This window comes from Schistocerca americana, chromosome 7 (assembly GCF_021461395.2).
Source record: "Schistocerca americana isolate TAMUIC-IGC-003095 chromosome 7, iqSchAmer2.1, whole genome shotgun sequence".
NCBI classification, from domain to species: domain Eukaryota; kingdom Metazoa; phylum Arthropoda; class Insecta; order Orthoptera; family Acrididae; genus Schistocerca; species Schistocerca americana.
This window is the reverse complement of record NC_060125.1, coordinates 322,402,787-322,421,824: the sequence shown is the minus strand read 5'-3', so window position 1 is coordinate 322,421,824 and position 19,038 is coordinate 322,402,787. Positions and strand designations below refer to the sequence as shown.

The following is a 19,038-nucleotide window of genomic DNA, read 5'->3' as shown; positions in this document are numbered from 1 at the left end:
TGCATTTATCAGTGGAGTTCCTGTTGCACTCTTACTGTTATCACCCTTGCTTTTAGTTTCACCAAATGATGTTTTAATTTTCCTATATGCTGAGTCAGTCCTTCTGACAATCATTTCGCTTTTAATTTCTTCACATTTTTCATGTAGCCATTTCACCTTTCTTCCCTACACTTCCCATTTATGTAATTCTTACTTCACTTGCATTTCTGTATTCTGGAGTTTCCTTGAACATTTTTGTATTTCCTTCTTTCATTGGTCACATGAAGTATTTCTTGTGTTATCCATGGTTTCTTCTTAGTTACCTTCTTTGTACCGATGGTTTCCTTTCCAGCTTCTGTGATTGCCCATTGCCCTTTTTAGAAATCCCCATTCCACTTCAACTAAACTGCCTACTGAAATATACCATATTACGGTATCTATAGTCTCAGAGAACTTCAAGTGTACCTCGTCATTCATTAGTACTTCTGTATTCCACTTCTTTGTGCATTGATTCTTTGGTGCAATAACATTTTAATTGTTTGCATTACATTTTTTGTGTTCACATGTGAATTTAGGATTGAAAAGTTTTGTACACCGTGCTGTCGAGCAGTTCATTGAATTCATTGACTTTAATCTGTGGTTATGTATTTCACTGTCGTGTGCGAAAAATGTAGCTTCTTGTTCTAGCAACTGCCTACCCAGAACAGTTACTGTTTTTAAGTTTATGCAGGAGTCACTTCATTCTTTATTCCTTAGTCCTTTCATATGCCACTTTGTGCACTGATTCTCCCTGACAAGTCTCTTAAACTTCAGCCTACTCTTCATCACTACTAAATTTTGATCTGAGTTTATATCTGCTCCCAGGTACGCCTTACAACCCAATATCTGCTTTCAGAATCTCTCTATGATCATGATGTAATCTAACTGAAATCTTCCCTTATCTCCTGTCATTTTCCAAGCATACCTCCTCCTCTTGTGATTACTGAACAGAGTATTCACCATTACTAGCTGAAATTTATTACAGAACTCAATTTATCTTTCTCTTCTCTCATTCCTAGTACCAAGCCAATGAAATGAAATGATCATATGGCATTGTTGGCCACCAAGTGCAAGTCTTATTTCATTCGGTGCCACATTGGGCGACTTGTGGCCAATGATGAGGATGAAATGATGATGAGAACAACACGATACCCAGCCCATGAGCGGAGAAACCTCTGACACAGCTGGGAATTGAACTGGGGCCAAATACATGGGAGGCAAGCATGTTACCAACCAGCTAAGCAGGCAGACACCAAGCCAGTATTCTCCCATAATCCTTGCTTCTGCTCCTTCCCCTACATCCACATTCCAGTCCCCAATGACTATTAGATTTTCATTTCCCTTTACACACTGAATTATCCATTCGGTATCTTCATATACTTTCTCTATCTCTTCATCTTTGGTTTACGATGTTGACATGTATACCTGAACTATCGTTGTTGGCACTGGTTTGCTGTTGATTCTGGTGAGAACCACCCTATCACTTAACTGTTCATAGGAACTCATTCTTTATCCTACATTCCTTTTCATAATGAATCCTACTTCCACTGTACCATTTTCTGCTGCTGTTGATATTACTAACAAGAAATCGTTGTCTTCTTTCCATTTCACTTCACTGACCCACACTACATCTAGAGTTAGCCTTAGCATTTCCCTTTCAGATTTTCTAGCTTCCCTACCACATTCTGACTTATGCATTCCACTCTGTGACTTGTAGAACATTATCCTTTCTATGGTCACCTCCTTGGCAGCACCTACTGGAGATCTGAATGGGGGACCAAGCATGAATGTTTTGACAATGTAGAGATCATCATGACACGTTTTCAGTTACAGGCCACATGTCCTGTGGATACATATTGTGTGTTTTTAATGCAGTGGTTTCTGTTACCTTCTGCACCCTCATGTCATTGATCACTGATGATTCTTCTGCCTTTAGGGGCAGTTTCCCACCCCAAGGACAAGAAAGTACCCTGAAACTCTGTCTGCTTCTCAGCCCTCGTTGACAAGGCTGTTGGTGGAATGAGGGATGACTTCTTATGCCGGAAGCCTTCGGCCAGCACTGCTGATGATTTTTGTTCAGAATTTAACTGGTGGCTTGGTTTGAACCAGAAAAAGTAACTGGAAAAGGTTGGGCTTGGTTCCGGGTGCTTTTGTTCCCAATAAATATCCAGAGTAAAGAAATTATTGCTGTCATTTTTGTGTACTCATGAAAATGTTTATTTCTTCAGTCATTATTCATAATTTATTTTATTGATTCTATGCATTTGCTGTATCTTATACATGATGAGAACTCCTATTTTTCTTCCAACATAGCTGGTGTTCGGTGGTCTGACACAGAAATGGCTGTAGCGATATGTAAAGCCCTTCAGCCATCAGTGAAGCTTCAGGGATTGTATGCTCACTGTGGAGATTCATATCACACGAGCTCACTAACAGAGGTGTCAGCTGTGCGCAATCGTACAGCTGAGCGTGTAGTGAAACTTGGTGAGGAGCTTGTGCAGAGGGGTTTTGCATGCCCAATCATTTCTATTGGATCCACACCATCAATGAGTGCCAGTGTAAATGCTGAAGACCACAAAGTTTTGCAGAAGCTTAACGAGGCACATGTAGGGAATTATGTATTCTATGGTGAGTATTTATATGGGGTGAACAAGAACTCCAACAAACTTTCAGCTCATAGCTCTTAAGACATTCATTTTAGAACCATATTTACTAAAAATTTCTCTTGTTTTTGTCCATATTACTACCTCTCAAAAATACGGAAAGCAAGGAGCTCTCAGTGGAAGAGATGTGTGTCATGGTAGCAAAGATGAACAAGTGCTCACAGCTTTTATGGTATATGCTTTTTGGAGCACATGTTTATTGGACATTTCTTTTTAGGTCATATACTGTCACATCTGAATGTTTGTCAGTGTAATTTTTGTTTATGCTGGGCATTTTAAAGCCCACATTTACTGGACATTTCTTTTTGGGATACATACTACCACCTCTGAAAGTTTGTCAGTGCAATTCTGCTTTACACTGTATATAGTTAAGGAGAAACTTTTGCAGCTTGAAAAAAGTACCGTTCCCGACCCCCCCCCCCCCCCTTACTTCCCCCATTTCCACAGATATACTTTTAGAATAATGAGAAACCTCATACAATGTTTCAGCTGACCGTTATGCTGTTAAGTTGTAATGAAATGATAAAAACTAAATGGTGGAAGGAAAATTTTGAAGTTTGTGTGTTACATGTATAGGCCAGCGATAATATTTCAAATACCCTAGTTTTCCAAAATCTAATTTATACATGTCCCAGGATAATATTTATATGGATTAGAGGATTTTGTTTACTTCTTGTATCACTTTATTTTAAAACATAACTACACAATTAAAAAATTACAAAAATAATCATTTATATGGAAATTAGTTTAGCAGGTAATTTACTTGGAAAATAACCAGATCATGTCTGACATATGTCTGCTTGTGTCTGTATGTGTGGATGGATATGTGCGTGTGTGCGAGTGTATACCTGTCCTTTTTTCTCCCTAAGGTAAGTCTTTCCGCTCCCGGGATTGGAATGACTCCTTACCCTCTCCCTTAAAACCTACTTCCTTTCGTCTTCCCCTCTCCTTCCCTCTTTCCTGATGAGGCAACAGTTTGCTGCGAAAGCTTGAATTTTGTGTGTATGTTTGTGTTTGTTTGTGTGTCTATCGACCTGCCAGCGCTTTCATTCGGTAAGTCACCTCATGTTTGTTTTTATATATAATTTTTCCCACGTGGAATGTTTCCTTCTATTATATTATTATATATTGTTGTTTATAATAAATCATTTTATTACTAACAAATGGAAAATCCAGGATGGAATAACAATATCATGAAAAGGACTGATTGATACTCACAATATATAGGGGACACTGAGTTGTAGACAGACATGACAAAAAGAATGCTATACATCTGACCTTTCAGGCAAAATGCCATTTTCTACAGTAAAAAAACACATACAAATTTGCACAAGTACAATTCACACACATACAGGGTGACAATTATTAAACTACATGAAAAAAAAATATTCAACATGTAAATGTCACAACAGATATTCAGATCTAGGTTATGATATGTTTGATATGCCTGCCATCATTGGTGATGGTGTGGTGCAGATGAATAGCAAAATTCTGCATGAACCGCTGAAGTGTCGGAACGTTGATGCTGTTGATGACCTCCTGAACAGCTGTTTTCAGCTCAGCAATGGTTTTGCGGTTATTGCTGTACACTTTGTCTTTGATAAAGCCCACAAAAAGGAGTCACATGTGTTCGGCTATGGAGGATATGACAGCCAATTGAGGCCCATGCCAGTGGCCTCTGGGTGCCCCAGAGCCAGAATGCAGTTCCCAAAATCCTCCTCCAGGACTTCGCTGACCTGCTATGACAGGGTCAATCTCCATCTTGTCTTAACCACATCTTGTCAAAATCAGAGTCACTTTGAGTAATGGAGATGAAATCATCTTCCAAAACCTTCACAGTGTTCAGCAGTCACAGTGCCATCAAGAAATATTGCACTGATTATTCCATGACTGAACATGGCACACCACACAGTCACCCGTTCAGGCAACATGAAATGCTGGTTCTCAGCCCCCCAAATGCTTCAATTTTGCTTACTGACTTACCCATCCAAATGAAAGTGGGCGTTGTTGCTAAACCAAACCATATTCGCATCAAAGTCCTGTTTGTCAATTTTGTGGACAACAGTGTTGGCGAAACACAACTGCTGTTCCATGGCCCTGTGGCTTAATGGCTTATGGGTTTGCATTTTGTATAGGAAGAGATGCAGGTCTTCAGCAACAATTTGTCGCAGAGTCTTCCAGTTGATTCCCACCTGTTGTGCAGCTCGTCTGATCGATTTCCTGGGGCTGGTTTGAAACACAGTGCACATCTTCTCAATGTTTTTGAGCATTTTCATCCTTTTTGGATGACTGGTATTGCCAACACTGTCATCACGAACACTACCCATTCTCTCAAGCTTCTGAATATTAGTACACTTGGACTGGTTGTCTTCAGTTTAAACTTGATCTAGAACTTCATTTGAGCCACAGTTGGGCTGTTATTGCCCATATAGTAGGCCTTCACAAGTGCCCATCATGCCCCATGGCCAACTGTGCAGTTTGAATGTCCTAACACAAACTGTTCAGAAGTTATGATGATTTTATTTCATGTAGTTCAATAATTATCACTCTGTATGAGCACTATCTCAAGCCATGAAGCCATCCTGCATACAGCAACTGGACCTGATGGGGAAACAATTTGTAGGTGGTGAGGGTAAGGAGGAGGCTAAGGTGGGGAGATGGAGGGATAGCATGGTAGGGGTGAGGTAAGGTGTGGTGTTGCTGGTGATTGGGAGGTCTGATGTAGAAAGAGGTAGTGGTAGAGCCATCCTTGAGGTGAAGGTCAACATCAAGGAAGGTGACTTGTTGGGTTGAGGATGCATTTATGAACTGAACAGGGGAGAGAGAATGCATTGAGCTTTTGGAGGAAGAGGGGGGGGGGGGGAGGGAGGGGAAGACTGTGTTGAGGTTCTGGAGGAAAATGGATAGTATGTCCTCACCCTCAGTTAGGACCATGAAGATATCGATGAATCTGAGCCAGGTGAAGGGTTTGGGTTTCTGGATAGTTAGAAGGATTCTTCTAGGTGGCCCATGAACAGGTTGGCATTGGATTGTGCCATGTGAGTGTCTAGTGCCTTATTATTGATTTCTTTGTGAGTGATGCCTTCAAAGAGAATTAATTGTGGGCGAGGATATAGTTGGTCTTGGTGTCTAGGGAGGAGGTTGTAGGTGTGAAGTCAGTTGGGCATTGGGAAAGGTAGTGTTCAGTAGCAGCATTGGGGATGTTAGTGTAGAGGGAGGTGGCATCAATAGTGAAGAGCAGGGTGCTGGATGGTAAAGGAACAGGAACAGTGGAGAGTCAATGGAGGAAATAGATGGTGTCTTCTATATAGGAGGGTGAATTACGAGTAACAGCTGATGTTGGTCCAAGTGAGCAAAGATTCTCTAAGTGGGGGCACAGTAAATGTCCGCTATGGTGTGTCCTGGGTGGTTGGGTTTATGGGCTTTAGGAAGTACGTAGAAGATGGTGGTGGTGGTGGGGATGATGAAGATGATGATGATGATGATGATGATGATGATGATGATGATGATGATGAAGTCCCACATACTCCGTAACAGAGTGTCGCGGACGATGCGGGAGACCCGCACCGCCGTACTAGGCAAGGTCCTAGTGGAGGTGGTTTGCCATTGCCTTCCTCCGACCATAATGAGGATGAATGATAAGGATGAAGACGACACAACAACACCCAGTCATTTCGAGGCAGGTGAAAATACCTGACCCCGCTGGGAATCGAACCCGGGACCCCGGGCTCGGGAAGCGAGAACACTACCGCGAGACCACAAGCTGCGGACTAGGTAGGAGTGTGGAGAGTGGTAGGGGTGAGGAGAGAGATACACTCAGGGGAGAGGCTCTGAGATAGGCATAAGTATCTGAGGAGAGACTGGAGACTATGTTGGATTTCTGGAATGGGGTCACTATAGCAACATTTGTAGGTGGACAAATATGACAGCTGGTGGAGTCCTTTCACCAGGTAATCCATACAGTTCAAAACCACAGTGGTGGTGCCTTTGTCGGCAGGTAGGATTGTGAGGTTGGGATCAGTTGTAGGTGGTGGATTGTGGTTCTTTCTGCAAATGTTTCAGCTGCCTTTTTCCACAAATGTATTTTAATTATCTCTTTCATCTCCTTGTGCAATTTATTGTACTTTTCTCCCTGATAGGGAATGCTATTTTGAGTTTTTTGATAGTTTTTCTTTGGTAATGTGAGTCCAAATTTCTTCTTGGTCCATGCTTGTGCGTAACTGAAATACTTATTAATATTGTTCTAAAATACACAACAAATTGGGGGTTCTATTCACTTGGTGCAGAAAATATACCCTGTTTTATAAACATATATCAATGGAAATACTCAACATCTGAAAACATAATTTAATATGGATAAAACATGAATACAATTTTTAAACTGTAGGAAAGTACTGTAAGAACAATAACTTGATGTAGTGGTGATGTAAAGGACTCTTCACAAAACTTATTATATCATATTTTATCATCACACGTTTTATCATATATCATACTAAATCTATCCATATTAAATGGATGTAGTATGATATATGATACAATGTATGGTAATGAAATATGATATAATAAGTTTTGTAAAGAGTCCTTTACATCACCACTACATCAAGTTATTATTCTTACAGTACTTTCCTAAAGTTTAAAAATTGTATTCATGTTTTATGCCTTTGATCCCCAGAAAGAACCACACAGCTAAAAAGTGATTGCAAATAGGAATAATATGTCAGCACAAGACATGAACTGTTCCAGACTGATGACAGAACCCTAGGAGAAAGTTCTTATCCATTGTCAGCAACAGAATTACTCTGTTTATCATTTCTTACTGTTAACCATATTAATTTTATTACTCCAACAACTGTGGCCATTAGTAAGCTATTAATTGAAATCCACAAACTTCAGAACATCAGACCTACAGTTAGCACATGTGTTGGCAGACAAAATAAAACAGATAGCACAAAAACTGACCTGTTCTTTACTGGAAATTGTAAGCCGTTACCCCCATCCCCACCATGTAATTTTAAGTTAATTGTCTGTATTTATAAGGATTTGCTATCAGGCATTGGGTAAGGTTTACAACAGCCATGACTGCACAGTGAGATAAACTGTAGCCTAATTGATGTGTGTGTTATCATTTTCTGCAAAATTAATCATAAAATATGACTTCCAATGACAGAAATCCACCTAACCATGTCACTTTGGAAAAGCATATTGGTTGCAATATGTGTACATACAGGGTATGAACCTAAGGGTTGTTTTTAAAAAAAATACAGGTTGTTCACCCTGTGATGATAAGTGGACTTGTTCATATTAGGCCAAGCCTTCTATGCATGCCTATCCTTTACATGATACACTGTACCAGAGCAATGTTATACATTGTGGCAGACTGTCCTGCCCTTAAAAATCCTTGATAAACATCAATGTCAGCTGCAGCTTATACCACCACAAATTACACAATAATGTGCTGGACCAGTTTTACATTTATCTATATTGCCCACATAACATCAGCAAGTCATGTTGATACATATTCACTGTGCGCTGGCTGAACATAAAATCTCATTCCCGAAAATTGAAGCTCAGAGTTGTGATGCAGTGAAGCTGTTGAGGAAGGCTGATTTCTATTTAATAAACCAGGTGGCACAATAATTAAGGTATGCTGCATGGAATGTGATTCAGCCTCTATCTTGTAGTCCAGATTTAGGATTTCCCAATTTTCCTTGCTTCACTAAAGTGAATGCTGGGATAATTCTTCCGTAAAGGAAGTGACCAATCCCTGTTGGTTCGACCTTGTGGGCTCTTTCAACCTTTTGGTCCATATATAATGACCATCTCTATAAAGTCTTAAAATCTATTTTCCTCACATTCATTTGAGGAACACTTAAAATAATATAATGATTATGAATTTAAAATACCATTTTAAGCCCATTTCTATGTCTTATTTTGACTTTATTTCTGGTGATGGACATAACATTATTTGCTCAGAAAAAGGAAGTGGTGGTGGTGGGGAGGGTTGATAAATTCTCTTACAGGAATTGTTGAAAAATTTTCTCATAGGGATTGTTGAACAGGAGAACTCTGCAACGTAACAAAATCTCATTTTGGCATTGTGAGCTGAGTGCTTGCTTATGCTCTGACCTGCACAAAATATTGACTCTGTTATATGGCCTAGGGAGCTCAATGTGGCAGAAGCTGCACAGTTGTCAGTTTCCCTTCTGTAGTTAATTGACTGTTTATTTTGACTGTTTGTTGTATAATCATGTTTGTACATTAGCCTGCCTAAAAACAGTGAACATGGCAGTATTAATTAAACTGCATGAGAGAAATGGTGATCTACAAGATGATTTAATCAACTCGGAGGTTAAAACTTCTCAAAAACACTCTTTATTTGTCTGGAATCACAACAGAATTTGCCATTCATGTCACATGTATATTACCTCCATGCACTTAACACCAACTCCCTTCCAGCCCGCAAAAGTAAGATCCATTGATTGCTTCCCATCCCTGCCCGTATAAACACACAGCTTTCCCTGACTACCATTGAAATAACAAACAATTGCATGTTAACAATGAGAATTCAAAATTGGCACTCTTCACATATTAGTGTTGTAAATCAATAGATGTGTCTCTTTATTCTGCTTCTAACAAAATTAAATTATACTTGATTACTACATAGGTGCATGCACAATTAATTAAACAATGTAATAGTTTCCTATGTTATCTACTTTGACACTGTGGTACCTTAATAAAACCATGGGATTACATTAAATTGAGGCAAGAACCACTACCTTTCATGTGGTATATGGATTATCTGAGAGGATCTAACTATTTTTAAGAGTCAAGTGTTAGACCATCCCTTTTTATTAATGGTAAGGTGGTTGAATGGGACAAAGGGAGGGGGTTGGACTAAGGGACTAAACACTAAGGTCATCAGTCTCTTGATTCCAAGAATGATGTGTCCAGAAGTAGAAATGTCCACAGAGGATGTGAGCAGATCTAGTCGGGAAAAGGATAAAAATGTAATGGACATAAAAAGCAAGATGACAGAAATAGGGAAGTCAGCAGGTGGGGGTCCCTGGGTCTTTTCCTGAATGCTTTTGCAGGTACGTAGAGCTGGAATCAGTCAATAGGTCTTGGTTGACTCTAAAACATGTTATATAGGATTTTATTTATTTATTTACAGGGTGACCTTAACAATTTAATGACTGTAAGAAAGTCTTTAATTATACCATATTCCATAGCCAAATACAGATATCAAAAGTATAAGAACACTTGGTGAAACTAATACTTACTCTTTTTCAAATCTTTCATTTGACAGTCACATCAATACCACAAACACAATAAAAGTTATCAATTTCATAAGATTATTGATATAGAACTCTTTTAGTATAACTTTCTAGTGTATTTGAATCTGGTTGAGAATGAATGAGTTCTTCTGGATGTACTGGTACATTTAGCTTCATTAATGTCTATAGATTTCAGTGATTTCCACTTTTTGTGTAAGATTACTTGCAAATTTTCTTTCACATTATCTGAGAAAACATACAAAAATGCACTCTGTTTTCAGATCTTCAGCAGGCATCTCTGCATTCATGTTCCTTGGATGATGTGGCTTGTAGGGTTATGACTCGTGTTATTGGTCATTACCCACATCGAAAACAGATGCTTATTGATTGTGGATTCACTGGGCTAACCAAACAAGGACTGAATGCTAATAAATTTGTTGCAGGATATGCCCTATTTGAGAATCATCCAAATCTAAAGTAAGTGGTTGTTTGTGTGACTTACATGAGATAACCAGGGCAAGAATTAGCTCTTCCAATGAAGTAATGTGTGTGTGTGTGTGTGTGTGTGTGTGTGTGTGTGCAGTGCACTGTGGCTTGTGCACATGCCTGTGTGTGAATGTTTGGGGGGGGGGGGGGGCGTTGTAGGTGGCAAGTCTCTCTCTCTGTCTCTCTCTCTCTCTCTCTCTCTCTCTCTCTCTCTCTCTCTCACACACACACACACACACACACACACACACACACACACACACACACACATTGATGGTGTATGTTCACATATATGCCTGAGTGTGCATATTTAAGTATTAGACAATGGAAAATCCAGGATGGAATGTAATGGTACCAGAGAAGGAAAGTTGCTACTCACCATATAGCGGAGATGCTAAGTCGCAACAGGCATGACAAAAAGATTCACACAATTATAGCTTTCGGCCATTAGGGCCTTTGTCAGCAGTATACACACAGATGCGCGCGAGCGCGTGTGTGCGCCCACACATACACGCGCGCGCACACACACACACACACACACACACACACACACACACACACACACACACACACACACACACACACACACAAATGCAAACGCAAACGCAACTTGCACACACATCTGCAGTGGTGACTGGGTGGGGGTAAGGAGGATGCTGGGGTGGGGAGGGGGAGGGATAGTATGGTAGGAGTGGCGGACAGTGAAGTGTTGCAGTTTAGTCGGAGGGCAGGAGAGAAGGTGCGGAGTGGGGAGGGGGTAAGTAGCGGAAAGGAGAGAAATAAAAAGAAATTAAAAGACCGGGTGTGGCCATGAAATGAGGGCTGTGTAGTTCTGGAATGGGAACAGGGAGGGGGCTGGATGGGTGAGGACAATGACTAACGAAGGTTGAGGCCAGCAGGGGTACGGGAACATAGGATGTATTACAGGGAAAGTTCCCACCTGCGCAATTCAGAAAAGCTGGTGTTGGTGGGGAGGAATTGCACATACATTTCTGTGTGATGTAGTTACTGTATGTTTTCAATGCGTCTTTGACACAAGGACACTAAAAATGTATGTGTGCAGTTTGTTTCATAATAAATAAGCATCATTTTTATTTTCTAAGATGCCACATTTGTTTCTTTTCGACTATATAAAACAGTGTTAAAAATAACAAATGGTTGCAAACATAGAAACTGCTTTAAACTGATCTTTAATGTCTCAGGTATAGCTTGTTCACTGTGTGTATATAGTATTGCAAATTTTCTGTTCACCAAATCAAATGTTGTAGACAAAAACTGCCAGAACCATATTATTGCAAATCTTTTGTTCGCCAAATCAAATGTAGTTTGACTCAACTGCTAAAATTTTTTTTATCTAAAACAGTTACATTAGTTTGAATTTTGTTTTCAACATTTAAAATGTTTTGGTCTAAACTGGTAATGTTTTGTTCCATTTTTCCTGCTACGGCCTTCTGTTCAGTTCTGACGTCATAACATTTTTTGATTGTCTTGCTGATTCACTTTCTAGCTCATTTTCCAAAACAAAAGATTTGTTTTCGAAAACATCAACTTCTTCATTCACACTTATTAACCCCTCTGACAACCATATTTTAGCTCTGAAGCCTGATTACTAAGTTGGTTTATTTGATATTGTACCATATCCATTTTAAAATTGTTTTCAGTTTTCAGGTCATTTACTTATTCTTGTGGTGAAGTAAATTTTTTGGTTGACTGATCATTAAGCGCACTAAATATGCTATTGTTATCTGTCTTCGTTTCCTTTAGCTCTGCCAAAATTAACTGCGAAATATCAGAGGGGAATAAGATTTACAATAAGCTTTTTACTTATCTTCTTTTCTCTTAGTTGGCTCCAGTTCTTCATGTCTAGGGGATAATTCTTGAAGCTGAAATTTTTGACATTACAGGTACTCGGAGTTCCAATTGACATACTAATTTCTGAAGTAAGCCTTCTTTGTAATTTCTGTTTGCATGATAATTTTATTCTTTCACATTTTTCTGTATCACACTGTCTTTACAATTTCCACTTCAACAAAGCCAAAAATTACATTGTTCTTCCGAAAAATAAAAACACATCAAAGGCATGCCAGCTACGGCTTCACTCTGTGGTACTAACAATGTTTCAAAGAGTTCACAAATTCTCTTGACAAATGAATTTATATTATTATTCTATAAATGAATTCAGAAGTAAACATAACAATTAGTGTTAGATTGTGTAATTAATAATAGAAATTTTAATTGTGTTGAATATTTCGTAATTTTAAATGTTTCTAAAACAAAATAATTTCAACTGTACATACTTACAGAGCTATTACATATCAATTGTAACAACGAAAATAAAGTAATTTCTTTTTATGGATTTTAGTCTGAAATATAATACAATGTTTAAAATACCATATGAAATTCTTTTAGAAAAACAGCTGACATAATATTAACCTATTCAAAATTTGAAAAGAAATATTTTTGGTATCGGTTACTTCTGTTGAGGAAAGGTGTCCCTTTACACCTTCATTTCTAAACCTATCTCTGTTTGCTCTCTGAGGAAAGAACTAACAGCTTCAAGAACTTGGAGAAGTTTTTTCAATTTTAAATGCATCCCTCAGCAATACTGGAATTTCATGATCTAAAGGTAAGAACTGACCAGTGATTCCGTCTTCTTGTAATTTTACAGTTTTCTCAAATGAATTCTCCATTTGGTGTATGTTCTTAATTTGTAACATAACTTAACCAACTGTAAGTAACGGTAACTTTTTAGTTCCCTTTTGATTCAGTATCATCATTTGCAATATAACTCAATCAGTTGTAAGTAATTACTTTTCACAGTATTCTCCAATAATCTATTGAAAATAATGATCATCTTAGCATACTGCTTCTTCCTCCTTCCAGATCAGATGTACAAAGAATTCTATCTTTGCACTCACAATATTCCTTGTTAAAATAGCAATGTTTCTGAGTCCTAAATCACCTTAAACAGTCAGTACACACTGTGTTAAGCATATAATTATGAATTATTTAATAATACTATTAAATATTTGATTATATAGCAAAAATAAAATTTTATAAGAAACTATGTCAACAGCTACACCAGTGAACTCTACTGTCTCCAGGTTGTTAACAATATAAGGGTATCTATATGCACTGAAAATTGAGTTAATTCATAAAAAGAATTATGTGTACAAGATACAGTTCAGATATCTGTATTCCAAGCAAGGTCCAGCCCAAGTCATGTCACAGTTCCATCTAGCACAAATAGTCGACTGGCTCTGAATTGACTTATATGCAATAAAATAAAATAAAATCTAGCATGATCTTTTCAGAGAGCATGCCTGAAGATCAGCACCATCTGAGTAGTCGGACAACAGTGGTCAGTAGTAATGTTGCACCAGAAATTTGTTTTCCACAGTAACATTAGTTGGCACCACTACAATTATGATAGCAATATGGCCGCGAGTGTAGAAGTGTATAACCCTAAGACGAGAAAAAGTTACAGTTATGTACTAAAAAAGGGAGTGTGCGAGAATTGTAACGTCGAAATAACAAATTTAAGAGAACGAGTTTCAGGTCTACAATTCTTAATCAACACTTTAAGAAGCGAAATCACCACACTCAAGAATGAAAATCGGGAACTACGGTCGAAGAACAAATCATCCGAAGTGGCACCTGACGAAAGGCACAAATCGTCCGAGTGGACAGAAGTGAGACACAAAGGTAGGACTTTAGCTGGAAAAATGAAAACGAACTTTGCAACAGCAGTTACATTTACGGATAAAAACAAATACGGTGTTCTGCAGTCCAGTGATGGAGTTAAAGACAGTGTAAATTATCCAGACCATTCAAAAGACAATGCGTTGAAAACGAATGGTCACTCTGGGAAAAATGTTGATAAACGGGAAACAACAGGTAAAAAGAACAGTGTGCTTTTTCTAACAGATAGCCATGGCAGGAATTTATCAAATATGTTTCCAGAAATAAATCGAGACTTAGCAGTGACCAGTGTTGTTAAACCTGGAGCGGGAACTAAACACGTTTTAGACGCTGGCATTCAAACAAAATCCACGCAAGAAAATGACTTTGTCGTTTGCATAACGGGATCAAATGATGTTGCGAAAAATGAAGCAGATGTCTGCGTAAAAGTGCTTCAGAACTTTCTAGAAAAAAATAAATCAAGGAATACAGTTGTTGCTACAGTGCCTCATAGGCACGATCTAATCTATAGTTCGTGCGTTAATAAAGAAATTCGAAGAACGAATATTAAAATAAAGAAACTGTGCTCTGAATACGCAAATTGTGCTGTGGTCGATATAAGTAAACTTAAGCGTAACCTTCACACCAGACACGGGCGCCACCTAAACTATGAAGGGAGAAAGTTTGTTTGCGATCGTGTCAATGAAATAATTAAAGAAAGACTCACACGGAATAAAACGATCTACGAAAGTAGCGGTTTGAGTAATACCTGGAATGTAAGTCATTTTTTAGTATAAAAGTCTGTGAATCGGCGGGTAATAAACCTCCTGTACTTGAACTAGCTGCTAAAAGCGACATTCGAATGAGAGAGTGTTCTCAGACAATAAACAATAAAGATAAATCTGTTACTGTGATGCAAACGAACATTCGCTGCATTAGGAACAAAGTATTACAATTAGAACATTTGTGCAGTATTGAAAACGTTGATGTTGTTTGTATCTCAGAACATTGGCTGACAGACGATCAAGTACAATATTTTGTTCCTCAGGGGTATGCTGTTGGAGACATTATGTGTAGAAGTGAAAGAAAGAATGGAGGTGCCCTAATATTTGTTAAAGATAGTATAATGTTTACTAAAATAGATGTTAGCTCTTACTGTGCAGAACTAGATGGAGAATTTAGCTGTATAAGACTAAACGTAGAGAATACCATAATTGTTAGCTTATATAGATCACCAGGAGGAAATGTAAATACATTTTTCGAAAGATTTGAGCTGCTTATGAGGAAAATACTAAAATCTAACATAAAACTAATTATCTGTGGCGATTTCAACATTGAAATGGCCAACAGTGATGAACATGTTACTAGAACGTTTTTTAATATCTTAAGATCACTAAATTTACAATGTACAAATTACACACCAACACGGGATAAGGCGTGCTTAGATAATATTATAGTAAATTTTTCTAGAGATATGTACGACGTCAGACTTGCCAGTGGAGCCCTAGCTGATCATGAACCATTGATTTTAACATTCTCCTGTGATCAGTTGCCTAAATCAGTCAGAATCAAGTCTAATGCCACATGGGTAAGAGGGCAGAAAGAGGAATATATTAATTTATTTATTGACAGAATATCTTATGTTAACTGGGACTTTGTATACAACACACAACCTGGAAAGGGTGCTGGTGAAATGGTGTTTAACAAATTCCTGGAAATACTCATAGAGTTATGGTACTCCTGCTCACCATTAATCAAAAGTAGCCCTAAACATAAACAGAAAAACAAACAGCTAAAATGGTATACAGATGAGCTAGCTCTCACTAGGGAGGAGATGCTCAGACTGTACAGAATATATAAAAATTCTTGTAAAGAAGGACCTGAGCTAGATAATACTTCTTATAGAGCTTATCTAAAATGTAAAAAAATCTACAAAGACAAACTGTCCTTGGCCAAAAAACAAGCATGTGAACATTACATTGAAAGTGCTCCCAACAAATGTAAAGCAGCATGGGATATCATCAACCAATATAATTCACAAACCCATACACAAGATGCAATGCTGGTCCCAGAAGAAGTAAATAATTACTTCCTAACCTCAGTGAGTGAGCTGAAAAACAAAATCAAGCAAAATGGCACTTGTGCACTAGATCATCTTTGTGCTGTGCCCCATAGTATGTATACTTTCCACTGGAATGTTGTCACCCCAGAGGATATTGTAAAAGCTGTGGCAAGGTTCACCAACTCCAAAAGCATGGACTGTTATTGGTTTTCTAATTATCTAATGAAAAAAATAATACACCTTATCTGTCAACCTCTTTCTTTTATTTTTAATATTTGTTTAGAATCTGGAGTTTTCCCAGATGCACTCAAAACTGCTAAAGTAATACCGGTCTTTAAAAAGGGAGATAAGCATCTGCCCCAAAACTATCGACCAGTTTCTATTGTCCCAATTTTTTCTAAAGTTTTTGAATATGTAATGTACAGTCAACTAAATAACTATTTTGATAAGCATGATCTCCTCTCCAACAGACAATTTGCATATCAGCATGGTAAAAACACCACTACTGCTGTCACTGAAGTTGTTAACCAGGTGTTAACTGCATTCGAAAATAAGGATCTAGTGTCAATCGTACTGTGCGATCTTAGCAAAGCCTTCGACTGCATACCATCTAACACCCTACTTGCAAAACTGGAATTTTATGGCATACACAAACCATCCTTGGATGTAATCGAATCATACTTAAGTAACAGGAGACAGTATGTATCAATTAAAAATAGATGCTCCTCACTGAAGGAAGTTCGAACTGGAGTGCCTCAGGGCTCAGTCCTAGGTCCTTTTCTGTTTATCATTGCAATTAATGACTTACCTTACCATGTAGGAGCAAATTCAGTTGTGTGTTATGCAGATGATACAACGTTGCTCAATACACACCATGACACAACAGAACTGCATCAGGCAACACAGGAAAAACTAGAACTAGTAATGGATTGGTTTTCTTCTAATGAACTCCTGTGTAATCCTGATAAAACACAAGAGCTAATTCTGGGTTTAACTACAGCTGTTGAAAGCAAATCAATAAAATTATTAGGATTCCACATTGACTCAAAATTAAACTGGGAGGAACACATTAGCCATATCTGCAAGAGAATAGCAAGAGTGTGTTATCTCATCTGGAGACTGACAGATATAGTCACTTATGAGTATCTAAAGGTGGTATATTTTGGCCTCTTTCAGTCACACATTTCCTACGGCATATTGTTATGGGGACATTCTTGCTTTGTCAGTGAAATTCTGAAAATTCAAAAAAAAGTAATTAGAATAATAAGCAAAGCTAAGCCCAAGGAACACTGCCATCCCCTCTTTATCAAGCACATGATATTAACTGTGGTGAATCTATACATCTACACAGCCCTGCTTTATGTCAAAAGCAACTTAAATGAGTTCGAGACCAGAGAGAACATACATCCCCACAACACCAGAGGCAAACTGGACTTTGACATACCAAGACACAGACTCACAAAGACTGCAAACTCACACAAGATAATGAGTTTAAAACTCTTCAATAAACTTCCAGCATCTGCTCGGTCACTGACCAATAATATTTTCAAACGTAAGGTTTATGACTGGCTTCTCAAACACCCATTTTATAAGATAACAGAATATTTTGAAATAAGCATTGACATTAGTATATAAGAATATTCCTAAAAGAAAAGGAATTAAATTGTAAAAACTTTACTGTAAAGTTGTTGTTAATTGTATATTTAATGTTCAGACCTATTCCGCTGTAAGTGGTCAATGGTGAATAAACTGAATACTGAATACTGAATACTGAATGATATCTTTCTACTTTTCTTCTTCCTTTCTCACTGACCTTGATTATTATTGTTCCAGGTTAATTGAAATGTCACAAGAAGTGGGCAAAGTTGAAGGTGTTGATGGTAACCTAGATTTCGATCGATACCCAGTTGGAACTGAACTGTTACTGTACCCTTACCATGTAAGTATATGAAATGAAATACAACAATTTTTGGAGAGAATGAAGGAAAATTTTCTTTTATAAAATTCTTAAAATATTTCTTGTTGTTCATCATTCCAAAGACTGGTTTGATGTAGCTATCCTTGCTGGTCCTTCTTGCGCAATCCTCATCAAGTCCAAATAAGTACTGCAGTTTACATCCACTTGACACTGTTTCCTGTATGAAGTCTGTTCAAAAAATTTCAGAACATACGTAATTTGTAATTTTGTGCCAATCATGTGTTGGAGTGTAAAGCAGTTGGCATCCTTGCACACACTTGTGTTTAATGTGTAACTGCTGGAAGTTTCATTGTTGTATGTCTGTTAGTTATTGTTCAGTGTTGTATTGAGCAGAATGTTGTCTCACACAGTTTGCAAATTTCTAGATGATAAAGTTAGAGGGGCAATGCATCCGGATTAAATTTTGTGTGAAACTCCAGAAAATCTTTACAGAGGCACAACAAATAATGCAGGAAGCCTACAGTGATGAATGCTTAAGCCATACTCAGTGTTATGAATGGTTCAGAGGGTTTAAAAATGGCTGGACGGAAGTTAAAGTTGACCCTTGTTTAGGATGCCCTTTGATGTCTACCAATGAAGCTCATGTCAGGAATGTCAATGAAATTGTGCATGCTAATCGAAAACTGACTGTATGAGAGATTGTGGAAGCATTTCAGTTGGATCATGTTATGAAATGTGAGAAGGAAAATGTGAGAAGGAAATGGCCTGAAATGTGGTGAGACAATTCGTGGCTATTGCATTATGATAATGCACCCACACATTCATGATTCTCCAGACCAGCCACCTGTGGACATTATTTTTTAAAACCAATTGAAGGGACAAAGATTTGCAACGATAGACAAGATAAAAGAAAATTCGGAGATGGCACTTCATGCG

At 38.0% G+C, this 19,038-nt stretch overlaps 1 protein-coding gene across 2 annotated transcripts in view; it reads left to right on the top strand.

Annotated features, from left to right (window-relative positions):
• LOC124622150 (D-threo-3-hydroxyaspartate dehydratase-like) overlaps positions 1 to 19,038 on the top strand; it is a 130,601-nt gene that overhangs the window by 88,866 nt on the left and 22,697 nt on the right. For both annotated transcript variants that reach the window (XM_047147788.1, XM_047147787.1), the window contains exons 4-6: positions 2,332 to 2,646; positions 10,237 to 10,432; positions 18,018 to 18,123. In XM_047147788.1, coding sequence (XP_047003744.1) covers positions 2,332 to 2,646; positions 10,237 to 10,432; positions 18,018 to 18,123 — 617 coding nt within the window. The remainder of the gene's footprint in view (positions 1 to 2,331; positions 2,647 to 10,236; positions 10,433 to 18,017; positions 18,124 to 19,038) is intronic.